At 38.4% G+C, this 21,105-nt stretch overlaps 1 protein-coding gene across 1 annotated transcript; it reads right to left on the bottom strand.

The window, feature by feature from the left end:
- Positions 1 to 3,984: 3,984 nt before the first annotated feature.
- On the bottom strand, positions 3,985 to 13,664 carry LOC109214545. The gene is made up of 11 exons (XM_019378482.1): positions 13,189 to 13,664; positions 10,256 to 12,727; positions 9,966 to 10,095; positions 9,784 to 9,872; positions 9,161 to 9,405; positions 8,560 to 8,646; positions 7,962 to 8,061; positions 6,981 to 7,188; positions 6,773 to 6,905; positions 5,009 to 5,066; positions 3,985 to 4,914 (listed from the first exon to the last, which is right to left on the bottom strand). Exons 1-11 carry the CDS (start codon positions 13,255 to 13,257, stop codon positions 4,729 to 4,731), a joined length of 3,777 nt encoding a protein of 1,258 aa, XP_019234027.1. The 5' UTR covers positions 13,258 to 13,664; the 3' UTR covers positions 3,985 to 4,728.
- Between the last annotated feature and the right edge of the window lie 7,441 nt (positions 13,665 to 21,105).

The following is a 21,105-nucleotide window of genomic DNA, read 5'->3' as shown; positions in this document are numbered from 1 at the left end:
TTTCTGAGAGTGAGTGAATTCTTTCTATCTTGAGTTCCTAAGTGTTCGTAAATTTTATTGTGTGGAACTACTCTCTTTTGTTGTGTGAGGGCACTTGATTCATGAAGGAAAGGTAATGTCAGTGACCTCTATATTAGAGTAAGTGGGTGAGTTGTGAATAACGTGTGGTACTTGTGAGTCAAATTTTGAGGTGAAGATGTTACGCTTTTGTGCTTAGTCTATTTTAAATACTCTTGGTGTGATGAGTTAGGAGAATTGTTTAAAAAGGTTGTGTCTATAAAAAAGTGTAGTTTGATTGCTCGAGGACGAGCAATGGTGTAAGTGTGGGGTGTTGATGATAGGCTATAATTGCGTATTTTAGTCGATTATTACACTCGAATTTACTGCACTTTAATTGAGTTTGCACTTTAATCGCTAGTGTTTTGCACTAATTGTGTGTTTTATGCCTTGTAGGTGTGATTCCGTGCTATATAGATGTCATGGAATGAATTTAAGTGATCTGAAGCTTTGAAGTCTGAGTAAAAGCTCAAGGAATTAAGCCGGGATCGTGTTCGGGGGTCAAATTTGATAATTAAGTACGAACGAAGACTTGAGGAGGCATATTGCACACTGTCTAGTAAAATAGACATAACTTTTTGTTCAGAACTCCATTTGGTCTCCACAATATATGGTTGGAAAGCTAACTCAAAGGGCTACAACTTTCATGTTTTACGTTTGTCTAAATTCCAAATGGAACAGGGTGAAAAACGCGGTCGAAACCGCAACCACGGAACTGACCGCGGCAGAAAATCAGAGAACTTGTCTGGCCGCGGTTCTACCGCGTTTTGGCCGCGGTCGCCCCGCTCCAGGCGTCAAAAAGAAGTCCTATTTCGCCCGGGACAATTTTGTTTCGGCCCTACACTATTCCACCTTGTATAAAAGGGGTCCTAAACCTATTTTGAAGAAATGAGGACATATTTTGGACACAAATTAGATCTAAGGAGGCGGAGAGACACTACTTTAGGGTTAGACAACACCCTTGGAGGCAAGAACACATTGAATGCAAGGCGGAGAATTCTTCTACGAGTTTTTTCCTTCCTCTTCCTATTTTTCATTGTTGGTTATGACTTTTAGTATTGTAGTTTTACATACTATTATGAATAGCTAATTTGTTATCTAGAGTTTGATAGAATCTTTTGTAGGATAAATTCTTGTTATATTTTTATATAATTGAGCCATAGCTTTTCTCTATTTGTTCAACTACGTTTATATTCTGGTTGATTGAAGAGCTCTCAATTAGCTGTGCCTATTTAGTATGAATAACTCGGGAGAGAGTGCATATTTAGGTAATTGTTGAACAACACCACTCCCAGAGTATATGAGGGATCAATAACCGAGGGTTTAAAGGGGGGATTAGGGATAACAAAGCCTTGGGTGCGATCTGAAGTGAGCTGTATTAAAAGCCAGCTAGCGTAGCTCGGGAGAGTGCGTCTAGTAAATTGTCGTAATTACTCGAGAGAGATTTACGGTAATAAGAGTGCTCATGATCGGTAGAGAATACTTAGGCGAAATTATAGAAGACATAGCGGGAAGGATTTCGACAATTGGAGAAATCATAACTCTAGACCTCCTTAATCTTTTCTCTAACCCTCAGTATCGTTAGTTGTTAATTTACTATTTTAATTTGTTAGTTAATTAGTTAAACAGAAGAATCTTAATATCTATAAGTTAGGAATTGTTCAAGCTTGTTTTCTTGGTGATAGTGAACAACTGTAGCTAAACCTTAGTTCTCTGTGGGATTCGACTTCGGACTTGTAAACCGGATTATATTTGCAACGACCGCATTGTTCTTTTTATAAGGCATAGTTGGGCGTGATCAAAGAACATAAACAATCTTTTCCCCACTAATTAGATTAAATTTAAGGAACTATCTTTAGATAGATTTTAAGGGATGTCTCATGTCACACCCTTTTTTACCCCAAAAGATATATATAGATTATTATGGGTTACCCCAAAAGTGACAATTTGAAATAGGGATTATTTTATTTTTCATACTCGCCACTTAGAATTTGATTTTTAAAAATTAGGTGCTCACACCTCACACCTTCCATTTAGAATAACTTGATTCCTTACCTAGAATCTCACTGGTTTAGCGGACTATTAAGATTTGATCTTTATTCGACTCATCGGTACCATGATATACCTTAAATATTAGGTGGCGACTCCTTATCTTTATGAACCACGGAATTAGCATTATGTTGAATCCTATCTTAACTAGTGTAAAATAGAGCGCAATAGCATGACGACACTGCTGGGGACAACAAGTTCTGATCTTAGCGGATTTGCTCTAATTCTAACACTTGAGGATGATTATTTATATTCTCTAATTAGATTAATTATTTTACTTTCATTACATATTTAATTTATATACTTTCACAACTTGCTACTATATGTTTAATGCTTTATCACCTATATTATTAGATGTCTATCAGAATTATTTATTACTACTTTTCATAAACTGTCATCACATTTTCTATCGAGTCTTGGCTGTACATAATCATACACAAATCATACGAGGGTTGCCTTTTCATCCCCTGAACCTTCTTCCAAAGTTCTTTAGTTTCGGAGAACAACATGTGAGAATTGTTTTTATTGAGCTGTCGTATTCATTTGATGATTGCATGCTTATTTCCGTATATTATTTATGTTTCACCTGATTATTGGATGGTTAGCAACCCCTCGCTACTACTTCTTCGAGGTTAGACTTGATACTTACTAATTACTGCGATATTTTGTACTCATACAACACTTCTACTTATTTTTGTGCAGATTCTGAGACTAGTATTTAGCGGTACCATTGAGTTAAGCCGGAGCACTATATTGGAGACTTCGTGGTGAGGTGATATGCTTGATCCATTTTAAAGCACATGGAGTTTCCCTTCCCTACTTATCTATTTCTGTCTATGTGTTCTTTTTCAGATTGATGTTTTGTTCAGTTGACATTACTTACTCTTTTTAGATGCTCGTGATGTAGTGACGCCGGATATTGGGCAATTGTTAGACAGTGGTGATCGTGTTTAAACCCTGTCATGGATTATGTACTCATGATTATTGATTTGAAACTTATTCTGCATTGTTAGTTATATTACGAAACAGTTAATGGCTTAATAATTGAATTTTATGGATGTTGTTGTATGTTGGCTTGCCTATCGAGCGAGTTAGCTGCCATCACGGCCTTTGGTGGATTTTAGATCGTAACAATACTACCAATCCTTGGGATTGTTGTTTGGATTTCAGTCATCTTATTTATTGCTTATTGATAATCTTTCATTCGAGTTATGTTATATGTTATTTGACTTACCTAGCATGTTAGATTAGGTGCCACCACGACTAGGTAACATTTTTTGGGTCGTGACAGGCCATCAAAGAATACTCAGATCAATTGCTTGACATTTTTAACAAGGTAAGTGCGTGGCATTGTTAAAAAAAATTCTCATGATGATGCTTGAAAGATATGAAACATCCATAACTACCTTAGAAAAAATAAAGGATCTGTCCAAAATTACCTTAGCATAATTGCTAAATATCTTGCGGGCATAAAGCAATGGAGGCTTATGAGGCAAGATGTATGGTTGAAGAAATCTTGGCAACCAACCACAAGACTTAAAGCAAGGAAAACTACCTACCTACAAAATGCAAGATCTATAACGAACTTGATCATGAAGCTGTGTTTGAAAAACAAATCCCAAGCCATTTTTGTTATGAATCAACAAGCTATCCATCGGCAAACATAATAGACCTTCAAATTGCTGATCGATACATAATCTTAATGCTCCAATGCTTGTTGTTCATACCATTCAATTTTTCAAGTATCTCCATATCTTGGTATGGTTTAGGAAAACAAAGAAGACTTCACTGAACTGGAATGTTACTAGCCTAAATTTATTATAGGAAGTAATCTAAGAGTGAAATCATGCCAGAGAATTTTATAAAAGACATGGAACGAGTGTAGGCAAAGTGTTTCCAAGAAACTATTAGGCAAATGATTAATTGGTTTCTTCTACCACAAGAACTAAATACAATAAATAGAAAGGAGTTGTCAGAAGAATAGCAATGTATATAAAAACGAAGAAGAATTGGCAGAAAGGTAGAGTAGAAGAATGATAGAGAAAGCCTTTATATAGATGTGGCTTTTGACTTAAAGCCAGCCAACGGTTCAATCTGGGACTGCCTTACATTACCTTGCCTCATTCTTCCTATACCGCTCTCTTCCTCTACTTGTTGCCACGAAAGATGCAAGGCTCATGATTCCGGATCAACAAGAATGTGCAAGTAGATTGCCCCTCGCTATCCCAGGTGATGTGCCAAACTAGATTGCATGTTTCAACCAGTAATTTTCTCAAACATTGTGCTTTTATATGATCAGCGGTCAAATGTATTGGCTCTGGACAAAAATTATATTCGCGGCGTGACATTCAAACTTGCCAGCCGTGGACTTTGGTTCTGCACATTTGCACTTTCAGGATTAAAAAAAGAGATCTTGATTAGCTAAAGGGTTACCTAGAGATAGTCAGCTGTACATGAATATATACGAGTGGGAGACCAACAGCCCTTAAAGTCTCTTCCTCTCCTTTAAGGAGGAAAGAAAAGGTTAACGAAGCAAAAGATTTTAGGCCTTTGAAATAAGTATCCTGGAAGATGTCACAGTTCTGTGGTTGTGCCATCTTTTTTGCATAATTTACCAGCTTACTAGACAGTTACCCCTTCCAAAACCAGCTTAGCTTCCACGGGCTGATATCTTCTTCTACGCTTGTAATATTTGTATTCGACACTAGCTGCTTTTTCAAAAACATTACTACCAGTAGCTTCAGCTCGGTATTGCAGATTAGTTTCATCCTGGCAAGGCAGGCAGCCAAGACGAGCTTGTTGGTTTGCCTGTTCAAAGACCATAAAAAATTACACTTAAGATGAGGATCTGGAGGGTAAGAAAATTTTCTTAGACAAAATGTTCTGAGCAAAGGAAAAGTACCGCAATAACGAGGGGAGCTGGAACATCCGTATTACAGGTTTCACATCCTCCAGGTGTACTGAGGAAATAGTGCAACAGTCAGTAATATTCTTGTTGCTGGTATATAAGAAAAAGAATGTTATTCAATGCTCTATGAAGTTATACCAGGACGGAAAGAAATTGTCATGGTTTTGACACAACAAACAGCAGAAGAACACAATCAAGTTCTAAGTGGGCAATTGGATTCTAATCTGTTTGCTGTTCCAAAACCAAAATCAAACCTGACCTTTTTCGCTGAACAATCCAAAATCCAACAACAAACAGCTCTCTGCAACTCAACTTTCTTATACAAAAGGTAGATCAATAAATAAGACGTTTATTTTTTTTATATGACGTTCATTTGCTAAACTTTTTAATCCCCTATTTCATATCCTCCTGTCTCTTTGAAGAATAAATGTAAAAACATAAAAGACAATGGGTAGTAAATCCAACTCTATATCTTACATCTGAAAGTGTATGCACCATGTTATGGGCATACCTGTAATACACTCAGTAGTATCTCAGTGTCTGTGCGTGTGTTCCAATATGGAGTAGACTCACTTGAGAAGTCTTTTTAGCTAAACACTATTTCTTTCGAATTCTTAAAAGCACCACAATGAGTTATTTTCACCAACTGAAGCAAAATTGAAAATCGCCATAGCTAATCTGATGCGACAAGCCAAGTACACAGCTTTTTTTCCTCCTTTACATACTGTGGATGGTTGGGGTCAGTGGGTTTGATTGGCTTAATCATATGTCATTACCAAATTCAACACTTATTACATTTTCCTTGCAGTGAGCCTAATCATAAGTAATTGAGTATTACCACGACAACGACAACAATAACAACTCCTCATTCCCAAAGATGTCGGGTTGGCTATATGAATCCTCAATGACCATGTTGCTTAAGTATTACAGCAGAACCAAGAAAAAAGACCAACAAAATAGACATTCTTTCATTAAGATAACTCCTACTTTCATGCATAAAACCGTCTTTTCTACATTTTCTTCCTTTTTTTTTTTTGAGAAAAGCATCCTCACATTCAAATACAACCTGATTGTGATTTATTCTCAATTAATAGAAATTTGAATCAATCACGTCCCATATATTGTTTTTCTAAAACTCAAAACCACTTAATCAATGATAGGTCATCCCGTACATAACATTGTGATAAGGCTAATTTTTTTGTTAGTTGATGTAAATTTTGTATATCTTGACTGGAAAGAGCAGGTGCTTCAGTCAATCTTTTGAAGGCAGATGGCTTATGTTATAAACACTATTTGCCTTGGTTATAAGATCAGTACCCAGTTGCTGGGTGTTAATTTTAAAAAAAATGATGTCATCCCTGGACATACCAAAGTATAGGACTTTCAACCCCAATAGAGCACATCCCTACCCCCTCACCTTAAATTGAAGGACTAGCTGAGACACATTACTATGTTGTTACCATGATCAGCCTCCCAACGACATCATTATCAAACTTGAATGAGTTACCAAAAGCTTATTACTGTTTTCATGTTAAACTCTGAATGATCTGAACCTTATAGCTCTCTGATTACTCCCTTCTTCAGTTTTTTTTTTAATTTTTAATTTTGATTATATATAGGGGGTAGGGCAAGGGGAAATGAGGGAGGGGATTACAAGGTGGGGAATTGAACCCTTATCAAGAAGCCAACCAACTAAGCTACTAAGATTCCCCTACTTCAGTTCTTTAAAAACAGGAGAAAAAAAGGGAGGAAACATACTGTGCAGATCCTTGGTCCACAATTTCACTCCTCTCACTTAGCGCAGCTTGGAAGACGTCAGAAAGCGCACTGTTTCCATCCAACTCAACATTGTCCTTGCTGTTTATGTGTTCAAAATGAGTTTGATATGCTTCTGCATAAAGAAAAATTTTCAGTCAGCAGATTAAATTTCCATCTCCTTTCATAGTAAATGAAGAGTTCTATATACCTGTTGATCCACTTGATACCACTGAGGGGATATCCTGAAGGAGTTTCTGACACATTGTTGTACCCTGGAAATCAAGGAAAGTGTAATTCAAGAAGTTCAGTCTCTGAGATTCTTTCATCACTGAGAAACCAAATGAAGTGGTCCATGTGTTTAGCACGGTGGAAACAGCTGGCAAAACTAGCCTCTCAACTCCTAATTCCATGAGTTTCTGGAACAAATAACAAAATAGCATTAGTTGAAACACAACCAGATCAGATAAATATATTCACACTATGTCAAAGCATGTTCATCATTAGCCTCTACCTGCACATTACAGACCCCCATATTTAAGACTACTTCATATGTTAAGCTTGGCAGTTCACAGCGGCTGACTCTGAGAGAAATTATAAGGTTTTATGTTTTTGTTTCAGTATCATGACAAAGAACCCAGACGCCACTTTGTGGGATTTTACTGGGTCGTTGTTGTTGTATCATGACAAAGAAAGAATACCATAAAAATAGCCACAGCTATCAGGACCATTGCAATTCCCCCTGTGATATGCCCCATACAATCACTTATTCTTAGTAGAATTGAGGGTTTTTTGTTTAGATTGGTAACAAGAACTTGACATCTTTGCTGTTAAACAAACTAGATGTAGCATAATTGTGCATTGTGTAACCCTAAGACTGACTAAAGGTTTTTCTCCTATAAATTGCATGTTTCTGATAAGGAGAACTATCCGATGTCCCCAACCAGTCAACTCGAATACATAACCTTGAAAATATTGATTATACAGCCCTGGCAAGGAAAGATGCATATGACTAGAAAATCAAAGAAGATTTCCTGCAAATTATAGTTTTCATGAACATACCTGCCTAATTAAATAATTCTTGGGATCTTTTAAACACATCCATTAAGTACACTCTCTCAGCAATAACTATTCTGTCCCCTCCCCAGAAGAAGAAAAGGCAAGGAAAAGGAAAGAAGGTATAGATGCAAACCTTTTCAAGCTCATTCATCAAGATGCGACACATTCCTAGTCGGCGGTACTGAAATCGTGTTGCCACAAGAGGAACCTCGGCTACCTTTTCTCCATAAATCCTTTGAAATGAGCAGGAAAATTGTCAGTTTACTTTCTAAAGAATACAAATATTGTTCAACTAATTTTTAAGACTAAGGAGATTTAAACTTGCTGGAAAATATTAATGGGTTGGGTCCACCCATAAGGGGTGCTAGATGACCCACAAGCCCATTAATTATTCCTCCACGAGTCCACGTAAAACCCTAAAGCTAGCCAATATAAACCCATTATGGGTGTTTAAGAGGGATTGTCTCCCATGAGAAATAAAACGGCTAGGGTTTGGAGGAGTTCTCTGCATCTAGAGGATTCTAGACTGTGGACAAAGGGGATTCATCCACTTCGTGAGGATTCCCCGATGACAGGTGACATAAGTCGTGCTTGATGCAAATCCGCTTCCCCAAAGGAGAAATCTGTAAATCTCCTAACTAGTATTTATATGTTAAATACTACAATACTGAAATAGAAAGAAGAGAACTATACTTGAATGATATAAATAATATATAATGGTTAAAGGATACCTTACAGTCGCTACTGAAATCACTTCATCATTGCTTTCCAAAAGCACAGTATAAAACCCCTGAAAATTTAAACGATTGAGCTCCGACCTGCAATTTCAGATTCCAACTTTTATCAGAGCCTAAATAATTAAAGCATATTTATACAAATCTCTGAAAGAAGTGTCTAGTGTCTAAGTAACTCAAGAGATAAATAATACATTTGCTTGGTAAACCCACAAGACAATCTGACATCTGGTGAGAACCGAATAGCCATGCTCAAACATCAGCTAGGTACTACTACTTAGGAACTAATGTGGCTCCGTATTCAAGTTGAGATATACCATGTCATCTATAGTTAAAAGTAATAAAGGCATTTTCAACTTACTTCTAATTGTGGTAGATCTAAAAGGCAATTAAGTTCATGATTGGTAAAAAAAGCTCTACTCTAATCCTTATTTTTGCTCAGGAGCTTTACTCTAACCCTTATTGAGAGAGTGTGTCAGTAATGAAAGTGTCATATTAAAGGCATTATTTTAGTTTGCATAATTTTGTAGTTGAACACAAATATTTGCACATAATTCAATAATGGTTACTCAAGAATTGCAGAAAAGCTGGAGATAACCATCTACTGAAGATAACATCTTCCACAAGATCTCTCCTTGTGTAAGGTTCTTTGACAGGCTCAAAACATTCATGCATCACATCCAGAGCGACACTAAGTTTGCTGTAAGTCTCCAGTATGGACTCATCATCAGCAGCATCAGAATCAAAATCATCAGCTTTTAAGAATTTCAACATAGTCCAAGTGAGGTTATCAACTCCCACCATAACTGGCTTTCCTAGAAGTTGGCGGATACCCAAACATATCTGCAACAGAAATTAAGTTGTCTCAGAGAAAATGTTTCTTAAACATAAAATTCAATGGACAGAAAAAGAATAGTGGTGCATATTTTTATTCTTTCCTATAACTCAATTTGACTTCTATTTAGAGAGAGAAACTTTTGTCATCTGTAGCCAATCATTTATTTTAAAAAGTTGAACTTGATGTTTTTCATGCCTTAAACGTTTCCCCAGAATTGAGAATATGGGAAAATCAATAAAGAAAACTTTCTACGACCCAACTGGTCAACTGCATTCTACACTAGAATAACTTTTCAATGAAACAATTGACAAGAAATGGCAACTGTACTCTCTACTCAAGATGTCAATGCTTGGTATCCCGGTGTTAGGCAGGAAACCAAATACCTGCTCACATCTCTTGTCGCAAAACCAATCTCCTTCAGGATAATTATCCAGCTTTTGAAGACCCTTATTTCTCACACATTGAACATGATCTGTACAAAATTGATCAACATCAGTAACTCAAAAGAGAGTAATATCCACAAATTCATAAAATTCTGTATGCCTAAGCATGAATAGCTACTTACACTTGTGCTCACACTGACAACAGATAAGTACACTGCTGTCTGTAAAGTGGTCTTTGTTTTTATCAAATCTGCTCTGGCCACACATTTCACAACGGCATGATGGGCAAAACCAGTCACCATCTGGGACCTCCTGTTTAAGCAATAGGACACAGTTGGTATCAAAACCAGGTGTATAGATAATATGCAAACATGCTCTCCCCCTCCCACTGTCTAACCAATATAATTGAAATTTGGACCCAGAAGAGGACAAAGAAACAGAAGTAGGATAAAGCAATGAAGAAATTTTTTACCTTCATTCCAAGGCAACCAGAATGAAATGAAGATGGACACTCATCACAGAGAAGTAATTCACCTCCATAATGGCACACAGAACACACGTAGTCGTTTGTGCCCAAATGACTGTCCTTCTTCAACGAACGTGGTCTATTATTCGTGCGTCTTACACTATTTTTGAGTTTCATCTGCAGTTGACACTCAAGAAGAGATCTTCCATCTTCCAAAAATATGTTTGCAGAAGGTCTGTGACAACTGCTTCCAGCATGCACCTCAAAGTTACTAATTCCATAAACTGTTTGGCAGCAACTGCATTTGATCCCTTCACGAGTGATCCGCCCTTCAGCCATTGGACGACCATCTTTTTTCCCACGATACTGCACTTTGGTTCGGGGCAGAACCACATTATTGTCTATCAACCAAGATAGCACTGTTCGAGGTGTATGATACAAGGAAGAAGAAATAGCTGCCTGCCGAGCTCTTTTGCTTGATCGCAGCACACGAGCTGAAGACCGAAATTCTATACAATCTGTTACTCTACTTAAAGATGTGGATTCATTTCCTTTATTCAGCACGTTGCAGCCACCTGCGTATATCTCGTTTCTGTCACCATGATTACTCCTCTTCTTTCTTCTTATGCTGATTTCACGAACTTTGACTTTGTGAAGTTGAGCAGGTTCTTTCGGAAGTGACATGACAGAAACTGTCTCCGTTGATAACTTCTTACATGAATTCCTCCCAGGTGCTAAATTTCCCTGGAATTCCAGAGTTGATGGAGAAATTAATTCAAGTAACTGACCCTCAGCTTCCAACTGCTCTACACACCCTCTGCATGCTGTTAGAAGAGAATTAAAAATCTTTCCATTAGGAGAACGGTACCGCAATTCTCTTTTGTTTCCTTTCCAATGATAATATAATTTCCATTCTATTGCAACTAGGTGCTGCTTAGCTTTCAGGATCATATAACTCTTTCGCTCACGGTTCAAATTGTCATAGGTAGGATTGTCTGCTGAAAAACAATAATCAATTACAGCTTGAGGGTTGAATTCAGGATCAATGATTGATCCTTGAGAAGGAGAGGGCTGTGCTTTTGCCAGCCAAGTAGACCGCTTGAGGTCATCAAGTGAACTATCATACGAAGTTTTTTGGCCTTCTGCAAAAGTTTCTGACTTTTCCAATATCTTACAAACTTGACGAAGTGAGTGAAATATCCTTCCATCGGGAGCAATGTACCGCGTCCTAGTTTGGAAACTCTTTGCTAGCTCAACTTTCCATCCTAAAAACAACAAATGCTTCTTAAGTTTTTGTAAGAGTGACCTATCGTTCAACATCTGATTCTCATTGTACTTAGAAATTGCATCAGGACAAAACTCAGCTATATCGTCCATGGTCTTCCATTCAAGTCGCTTGCTCTTTCTAGAATCTATTTCATTGGAAGGCTCAAAGTCTGTGAAACTAAATCTTTCACCCTTAGTAATTGAGAAATTAGCAGAAATTTCATTTTTAGGGGGATGTAAAATAGACAAAGCAGTAGGTGATACAGATGGTTGTTCTTCTTGTCTTGGCAGAACTGAGCTAAACATAACATTACCACTCAGTGGAACATCCTCCGCGATTGGTGCAAAACCGTCTGAAACAAGTTGCTTTTCAACAGGCTGAAGACATGACACATCCTGATCCATAGACACCATTTCCCTACTATCTGAATTGCATATGGCTTCAATAAAGGGTACAATGGCCGAGTTATCAAAATATGTTTCAACATTCAGTATAGCCTGGAGAGCAGGTTTTGAAAATTCTAGCAATTGGCCTCCCTCTACAAAGTCCGGTGAAGAGTTCAACTCATAAAATATTTGCTTGACGGTTAACATGGTGTTGTCAAGCACAACTTCCTTGATCAAGATCCTCCAGATATCCCTCGAAGTAGATGTCCACTCCTTAAGATTTTCATAGCCATTCTTCTCCCGCACTTCATACCAAATTTGTTTCACCGACACTAAAAGGGGGTGCAGAGGCTCAATCTCCTCAATTATTTCAAGAAAAATCCAGCTACCACGAGGCTTCCATTCTTCCGAAACCTCATCCCAATCTTGAGTTATACGTAGATTGGCGACTTGAGCCTTCATTTCATCACCCATATCTGGAAAGAAAATTCTCCGGTCCTCGGCGCCATCTTCATGGTCAAAAATCACACCTTCCCACCAAGCATCCTGATAAAATAAATCAACACATTGTCCATAAGGTAGAGCCCATCTCCCAAATTGAATTGGAGGAGGCAAAGGCCTAATGATACCACGATAGGTAACTGGCACCTTATCAGCAGGAATAATCCCATCAACCATGGGAGAAACATTCACAGACTCTATCAAGTTGATGGAACCGTCATCACATAGAAGGTGATCATACTGCACACGACGAACCAAATAATCAGAAGCAATCACGGTAGCCAAATGCCATGAACCCAGGAATCCATTTTCGATGCTCCTAACCTGCATAAAAACCATAATAATGTTTCAAAAAACACATTAAAACAAAAAAGCCCTGTCTCCTCCTTCGAGACCCCCCGATGAACAAACAGTGGTAGGCGAAAGCTAAATTTTTTTGACAGGTAACTGAACAAAAATACAGAAAGCGCCCGTAAACCTTTTAATCTTTTGACCACATTGATGCTGACGGTATAAATGTACCAAAGAAAAACCCAAATAGGAAGAAAACAAAAGTCAGTTATCACTCATTTAGTAGTTTTTACTAGTTCAAGGCTTTTCACTACAGTAAAGAAAACCCGCATGCAATCACAATACAGCTTAATACCAATAGTGATATAGTTTGCCTAAAATTTAAGGGAATGTGCCGGCAAAAAGAATCATGGAAGAAAGGTTATGAAACAAATTTCAAACCCGAAATTAAAGAAATCCAAAACCCAGAACCAATACATGAAAAAGAAGCATACCTCGACTTTTTCATCAACTTGGAGTTTGGGAGGAGTTTTGATGTTGATGGGTTCTTCAATGATGGCCATTGACAGAGTTAGGCAGGCAGTGGGTGTCAAAACATAACTTCAAATCAGCGGTCGAATTTCACAATGTCTGCCTCTCTACTAATTCTTGTGTCAAAGACTGCTCTTTTTTACGTCCCTCTTTATTAGCCACGCCAATGCCTCTTCTATTTCTCCTCTTCCTTTCCTCCACAATTCTCTCTTTGCGCCTCCACAGACACTACTAAAAGTTTTTTTTTTTTCCTCTGATCTTCGCCTTCCTTCGTGTTTTATGTGCAAAAAATTTCACGTCTAAGGGCTGCTGCTCTTTAATGTAACCCTGTAATATTGATGGGCTTTTTAGCTTTTAAATTAATTAACAAGAATTAACCTAAATCACTGGAATATCTATAAATATATATATATATATAATCCATGTATAATTAAATAAAGTCGCCTATTTTTTGGGTGAGAATTTGGGTTCTACCCGTTCGTACTCTGTTATATAGAGTTAACCCCCTATGTGAAGTCTACGTGGAACTTATTTAGTGGAAGCAGCAGCTCACAAGCTCCATGCATGCCTAGCTAATATTTTATTCAGTTTTACTTTACCCTTTTTTAGTATGTTAATAAAGTTTCATATTATCGTAGAAATACCTTTAACTCATCAAGTTAGATAATTTACTTTATAATAAAGGAGGCAGGACAGAGACCATCTTTGCCTTATTAGGTCCTCATTGACTAACATCATGATATCATCATATCATGGTACTATACTATGAGCGTGAAGCTTAAAATTGAAAATTAAAATCATTTTATCCTTTAAACTCAATCTTATTCTTATAAGGGTTCCTACAAAAGTGAATAGTTTCAATTAAAATAGAATATAAATAGTAAATTTCCCCTTTGAAAATAATAAAGTAGATAGATCATATTAGGACCAACTCAAATTTGGTGATACTTAAATTCCATTAAAACTTTGGTATAGGTTGCGGGAGTCGAAATATTTCACCAACTTGAAGATTCGTGTTAGCCATTTTGACATGTCTCTTCTCTCATTCTTTCATTGTCTACCCCGCACTTATATTAGTTTTAATATTTTAGTCACTATCAATTGAATTAATTGTCAAGCTTGGAAGAAAGAATATAGTAAGTTTTATTTTCTTTTGTTCGCCAACTCTTTGCCATGACAGATGCTAAAGGAACAAACTGCTATCTTCTTGTACAAAGATTACTTGTCTTGGCCACAAGCAACTGTAATGGTCATTAAGATTTTAGACATATTTCCACTTAATAATGAGATATGCAGATCTGCTACTAAAAATATTGCTAATATGATGGTTATGGGATCGGCATGTATTCATTTTGATCGAGAATGTGATTATGTAAATATATATTTAAGATATTCATGCAATAATTTTTTCTTTTAGGTCTTCTATATGTGATTTGTTTTAGCTGCTTTGGAGCCTTTTTTTCTTTAGAGGTTTGAATTCACTCTATATTTGCTACTTTTTAGACATCTTGAGATGACTCTATTGGTTAGATCTCATAGTACATTTTTTTCCTTTTTAGATGACAAAATTATTTTCTTATCTAAGAAGAATATGTCCAACTTATACAGCAAATTATGATTCTACCTATAATTTCAAGAGATTTGCATATGGATTCTGAGACCTAAGTTCTAACAACATTTGAAGGTGAAATCTTGCACCTAAAGATTAGCTAACTCGGTTATCTAATAGATTTTTCTTCTGATATGAAATAACTTTACTTTGCACATGATCAGGATGTTGAGTAGCTATGGTTTATTTTTAGTCATTTTTCTATGACTATAGGAAATTTATATTATTATTGTTTCTTTTTGTTTTTACTAAATACACAATCCAAGTTGCAGTTTCACCTCATATATAACAAATGATAGTCTGCTTTAATTTATCTGCATGCAAAATCGATGTTGCTTAGATCTGTCTAAAATAGCTAAATAGAACGTCAGCATAATAATTCAAGTTTATCCTTAATGAAAGTTCAAGCAATAAAACATAAGCACTTTTGTGGAGTAAGGTTTCCTCCTTTATTTATTTTTTTTAAAATTTTATTGTATAACTCAAATATTTATTTTTATATTAATATTTGTGTGACATTTTAAATTATTTACTAAGCGATAGAAGGTACACGTACAACGCGCGTGTCTAGATTTCATATAAATGGAAGGAAAAGCTGGACTCTCATAATAGGTTGACGAATCAGACAGGCGCAGTTAGGCTCTAAGCGGCAGCGGCAGCAGGCTTCAACGGACGAGAAAGAGGCAGCCCAGCTCTTTAAATTTGGGCCTAATTTCTCAATGAACTCAGTAGGCCCAGTAATGCATTCGAAGAAAAGAGAAAAAACTAATTAGCATGTGCAAAAAAATATTAAAGCAAGATAATGTTTATGATAATTATGAATGGAGTCTAAAGAAATATAGCAAATCCAAATTTTGTTTATGCGAATCACATGAAGATTACTTAAGATCAGTACGTATGGGCCTAGGGTGAACCATATTTACATATGTGGTTCCCCTATGGACCACTAACACTTCAGAGTTCACGAGGATCTCTTGGACCCCTAGCAGTGCTTCTGTCAGGGAGGGGTTCCTCAACCATAATGTCACGACCCCAGTTCTCCCTCCGTGAACTGTCGTGACGGCACCTAGTCCCTATGACTAGGTAAGCCTAACAAATGCGAAAAATAAACAATTTGCGGAAGAAATGATTAAACCTAAAAATAACCGAATAAAACAGTATTTAAGATGCCGCTCGGCATACACAATATCAAGTTCTCAAAAATAAACCCATAAATCCAAGACCCGGAAACCCATGAATCACAAGCTAAGAAGTACTACATAGCTCCAACTCCAGAATGTCTGACAAGAACGGAGATACAGAAGGGCTAATACTAAACAGCAAGAATAGAAAGAGACTCCTAGGTCTGCGGACGCGGCATATATACCTCGAAGTCGCTATAGCAGTCGCCTCGCCTCAGGGGTAGTAAGACTGAGTCGAAGTACCTGGATCTGCACATGAAAAACATGCGCAGGAAGGACATGAATACACCACAACGGTACTCAGTAAGTGCCAAGCCTAACCTCGGTTGGGTAGTGACGAGGAAGGTCAGGGCCCTACTGAGGATAAATAAAATATCAAGGTTAACAGTGTAAAATAAAACAGTATAAATAAGTGCAACAGTAAGGAATAACATAGAATTGAAAGAAACAACAACAACTAGAACAGAGACAAACAAACCACGGAAAGAAATACAACTCAACACAGAGATAACAACCGGGGAACCTTCCAAGATACCGTCCTGTAGTCCCAATTACAACTATCCAGTGGATCTCCTGGGATACCGTCCCATAGTCCATCATATATGTGTCCGAAGGATCTCCCGGGATCCCACCCGTAGACCAGCTATCAATGCGCGGGGGATCTACCAGAAATCTCGATCCATAGTCCCCAAATATAAATATGCAGGGGGATCTATCGGGAATCTAACCCGCAGTCTCAAAGTAAATGTGCAGGGGGATCTATCGGGAATCTAACCCGCAGTCCCAAAGTAAACAGACAAGGAGGAGCTACCGGAATCCCACATCCGTAGTCCCAATGTAAATACGCAGCAACAACAAGAAAATATTCAGAAAAGGGAAATTTCATATTAAGGCAACAACACGAAGAATACACAATTAAATTCAATCAAGGTAAAACAGGTACTGCTAGCCTAGCATGTTGCACATAATCCAAATAAGGCATTTTAAGCAAGTAAATCAATTAAGTCAATTAAACATACTTCTCTAGACTAACAACAGGCTTAAATTCCAAGTAGTGTAAACAAGATAGGAAAATATAATTTAAGGCTATTTTAATGAAAAATAGGATTTTCAACAATTAGCACAAGTACGCGCTCGTCACCTCACGTACAAGGCATTTCAATTATCACAATACCAATCCTAAGGGGAGAGTCCCCCACGCAAGGTTAGACAAGCCACTTACCTCGAACAAGCGCAAGTTAACCCGAAACCACACTTTTGCCACGAGTATCCGACTCCAAATGGCCAAAATCTAGTCATTCCAATTGCATATTGTAAATAACACCTCAAGTAACTGATTCCNCATCATGTCAATGAACTTTTTGAATTGATTCTCACTTTTCTGCTTTGCTAACCGTTGAGGATAAGGCAGAGGTGGCCTAGGCAAAGGTGCCTTGGCTTTGGGCACCACCGGCTCGGGCATGTCAATCACGTGTTCCCTAGACGGGTTCACGGCAGCTTGAGTTTCCACCTCGGCCTCATTAATGTCAATACTCACATCCTTGTTCACCTCATTCTCAACCACATCTTCAACTATCAAAGGTACATCATTTTCCCGCAACTCAACATCATCATCCACAACTTGCTTATCTTTCGAGGCATGCACATCACCGCCTCTCCCACTTCTTGTTGTAACTGCCATCACATGATTGTTTCCACCCTTCGGGTTCACTACCGTATCACTTGGTAGAGCACCCTTAGGGCGAGTGTTCAACGATTGAGAGATTTTACCTAATTTCACCTCCAAGTTCCGGATAGAGGTATTGTGGGAAGCCAATTGAGCATCGGAATCTTGGTTCTTCTTCATCATTTGTTTGAACATCATTTCTATTCTTCCCATATCATTACCCAAAGAACTAGATCCTTGAGATTGAAATGGAGGTGGATTGTTCGGTTGTTGGTACATCGGGGGCCTTTGAAAGCCTTGCCCCCGGTTGCCATGGTTTCCATTGTTATTTCACCCGCCTTGACCATTGTTATTCCAATTGTTGTTATTACCATTCCAATTCCCTTGGTTTCCTTGATTGTTGTTCCCCCAATTACCACCTTGGTTGTGATTGTTCCAATTACCACCACCTTGTTGTTGATTGCCCCAATTTCCTTGAGGTCGCCATTGTTGGTTTGAAGAGTTGCCTCTATTTCCTTGATAGTTGTTAACATATTGTACCTCTTCATTTTGCTCATCATAGCCATCATTTTGAAACCCATCACAATCATCACCAAATTGCTCAGAATTCCCTTGGTTTTGTTGCCTTCTTTGCCTTCTCTTGTTGGTAAGCATACTAACACCTTCCATAGCATTCACTTGGCGAGGGTTTTGGACTTGTTGCAATTGTGCCTTAGCCAATTGATTCATAGTAGTTGTCAACTCCGCTATAGCTTGCCCATGGTCGTGTAATTCCTTATGCAAATGAATAACCGTAGGGTCACCTTGAGGAACATTGGCTCTACTTTGCCATGCGGAGGATGTATCCGCCATCTCATCAAGAATCTCGCAAGCTTCGTCATAAGGCAACTTCATGAAATTACCCCCGACCAATTGATTGACTATGCATTGATTTGTAGTATTGATGCCCCGATAGAAGGTTTGTTGTATCATCGCCTCCGTCACATCATTATTGGGGCATTCCTTCACCATCGTTCTAAACCGCTCCCAAATCTCATGCAAAGGTTCCGTGGGTTCTTGCTTGAAAGCCAATATCTCATCTCGAAGTGCCACCATGTGCCCGGGTGAGAAACATTTAGCAATAAACTTATCCGCCAACTCATCTCAAGTTGTGATGGAATGGTTGGGGAGTCTCTCTAGCCAATACAATGCTTTCCCCCAAAGTGAAAAGGGGAAAAGCCTCAACCTAAGAGCATCCTCGGACACATTCGTCTGCTTGCTACCCCAACATGTATCCACGAACCCCTTGAGATATTAGTAGGCATTTTGATCCGCAGTGCCTGTGAAATACCCACGCTGCTCAAGTAAGGTCAACATCACATTGGTTATCTAAAAATTGCCCGCCCGGATTCTGGGTGGGACAATAGCACTCGCATAGCCCTGGTTCGGTAACACTCGCGGAACCGCTCTTGGAGGTGGCGGAGGAGGGTCTGGAACATTTTCATTAGCATTGGCCCAGCGGCCTCGTCGTGGTCCGGGAGGTACAAGAGGCACCTCATCCTCTCCAATTTCATCAACCTCCTCCCCCGCAAACACATTTCCAAGAGGGTCATTAGCATTTAAAGCCATTTGGTACCTGTAGTAATCACACACGCAAATTAGTAACAAAGAAGGAAAGAAGAACAACACACAAAAATAACTAAACAGATAGCGAAAACCGTTAGCTCCCCAGCAACGGCGTCAAAAAGTTGATCGCAGCCAACTTCGCACCACTAAAAAGTAGCGAGAGAGGGTCGCAATAGCTTTTACCCGATTTGTGGGTCGGGATCAAATCCACAGAGAGCTAGGATTGGAGTCGAGTATCTATTTAGCTTAGGATCGCGTATGTGTTCTTAATTACACTTCTCATAATTTTTGGGGTTTTCTTTATAATTCTACTTTTAACCAACTACAAATTATAATTGCAACTAAATTAAACTAAGAGTAAATTGCTACAAGTTGTATCTAATGGTTTAAAAGGCACTAGGGTGGTGACCTTCACCTAGGTGGCTAATTGACGGGTAATTGCATCTAAGGCACGATTGACATGATTGGGGAAATATGTTATAACCGTTGCTCAATACTACCCACTCTACACCTCTCGGTAGAAAGAGTGGTTTTGCCCAATTGACTCTCTCGAGACCAATTGGGTATGCATATTTGCCCATAAAACTAGGGTTCAAGTCGGGTAATTACTCTCTCGAGGTTTAGACCTTTAATTGGGACTATCAAATCCCTTGAGTCCATCCCAATTCCTTGTTGAGTCAATTTTGGAGACTTAGGCTCTCTTTCTCAAGAAGAGCCCAAGTCAACTTAGCACAAACTAGTGTTTGCAACCACTAATTCATAAATTAAATCATAAAATTGACCCAAATAACAAACACTCATAATCAATCTAACCTTAAATCACAACACCCATCAATTAACCACACTAGGGTTGAGCCACAACCCTAGCTAATGGGTCTAGCTACTCATGCTTGAAGATAAAATCAGAGTAATAGATGAAGAGAAAGACATATTAATTAATTACTAAAGTAAATACAAAGTTTCAATGATTAAAACTACGTAAAGATGCCAAAAATGGCTAAGAAATATTGTCTCACGAGTGCAGCTACAGTATTGTAATATCTGATACCCTAAAAATGGAAAAAATGTTCTATTTATACTAAGCTGGAAAAACTGGGCAAAATTGCTCCTGCGGGGTCAGTGCGGACCGCACAAAATGGTGTGCGGCCGCACTAGGCTCTTGACTCTGAAAAATCAACTCTCTGAACCCAGGCTCCGCGGACCGCACAGAATGGACTGCGGCCGCGGAGGCATCTAGCGCGGTCCGCACAAACATGATCACGGACCGCACAGGCTTGAACCTTGGCACTTGACATCTCTCTGAAGTTTGATTCCGTGGATCGCATAAAATGGTAGTGCGGCCGCGGTGTCTTCAGTGGGGGCTGCACAATATCTACTGCGGCCGCACTGCTTTGATACCTTAAAATCCAGGTCTCTGAATCTCCCTAGTGCGGACCGCACAAAGTGTAGTGCGGCCACATTAGACCTGTTTGTCCTGAGTTATCTTGTCTTTGGTACTTGTGCAGGTTTCACTCCTTTTGAGCCGATCTTTGACTTCTCGTCACTTTGTTGATCAAACCTGCAATCAAGCATAACTTATGAGCCTTTTGGACTATATTGTAAGAATTTATAATCGAAGCGTAAGCAAGAAGGAGCATGAAAACGTCAAAATCCCTAGTTATCAACTCCCCCAAACTTAAGCTTTTGCTTGTCCTCAAGCAAACAAAATAAGACCCACCCCTTGAGGGAAAAATCCAAGGATTCACAGCTATCCTAAAGTAACCTCAACTAGCATCAATTGGGACTAACAATTGCCCTCGACACACATGAGTCATTAACA

This window comes from Nicotiana attenuata, unplaced genomic scaffold (genome assembly GCF_001879085.1).
Source record: "Nicotiana attenuata strain UT unplaced genomic scaffold, NIATTr2, whole genome shotgun sequence".
NCBI lineage: Eukaryota > Viridiplantae > Streptophyta > Magnoliopsida > Solanales > Solanaceae > Nicotiana > Nicotiana attenuata.
Note: the sequence above shows the minus strand (reverse complement) of the source record. Positions and strands in the feature narration are given on the sequence as shown.

Bases quoted from the DNA above. Each gene is read 5' to 3' on its own strand.
- LOC109214545 (XM_019378482.1), bottom strand. From the start codon at position 13,257: ATGGCCATCATTGAAGAACCCATCAACATCAAAACTCCTCCCAAACTC. The intron at 7,189-7,961 runs GTTTGCATCTAT...TATTTGTTCCAG, and splicing joins TGATGAATGAGCTTGAAAAG to AAACTCATGGAATTAGGAGT. The intron at 6,906-6,980 runs GTATATAGAACT...TTCTTTATGCAG, and splicing joins GGTATCAAGTGGATCAACAG to AAGCATATCAAACTCATTTT.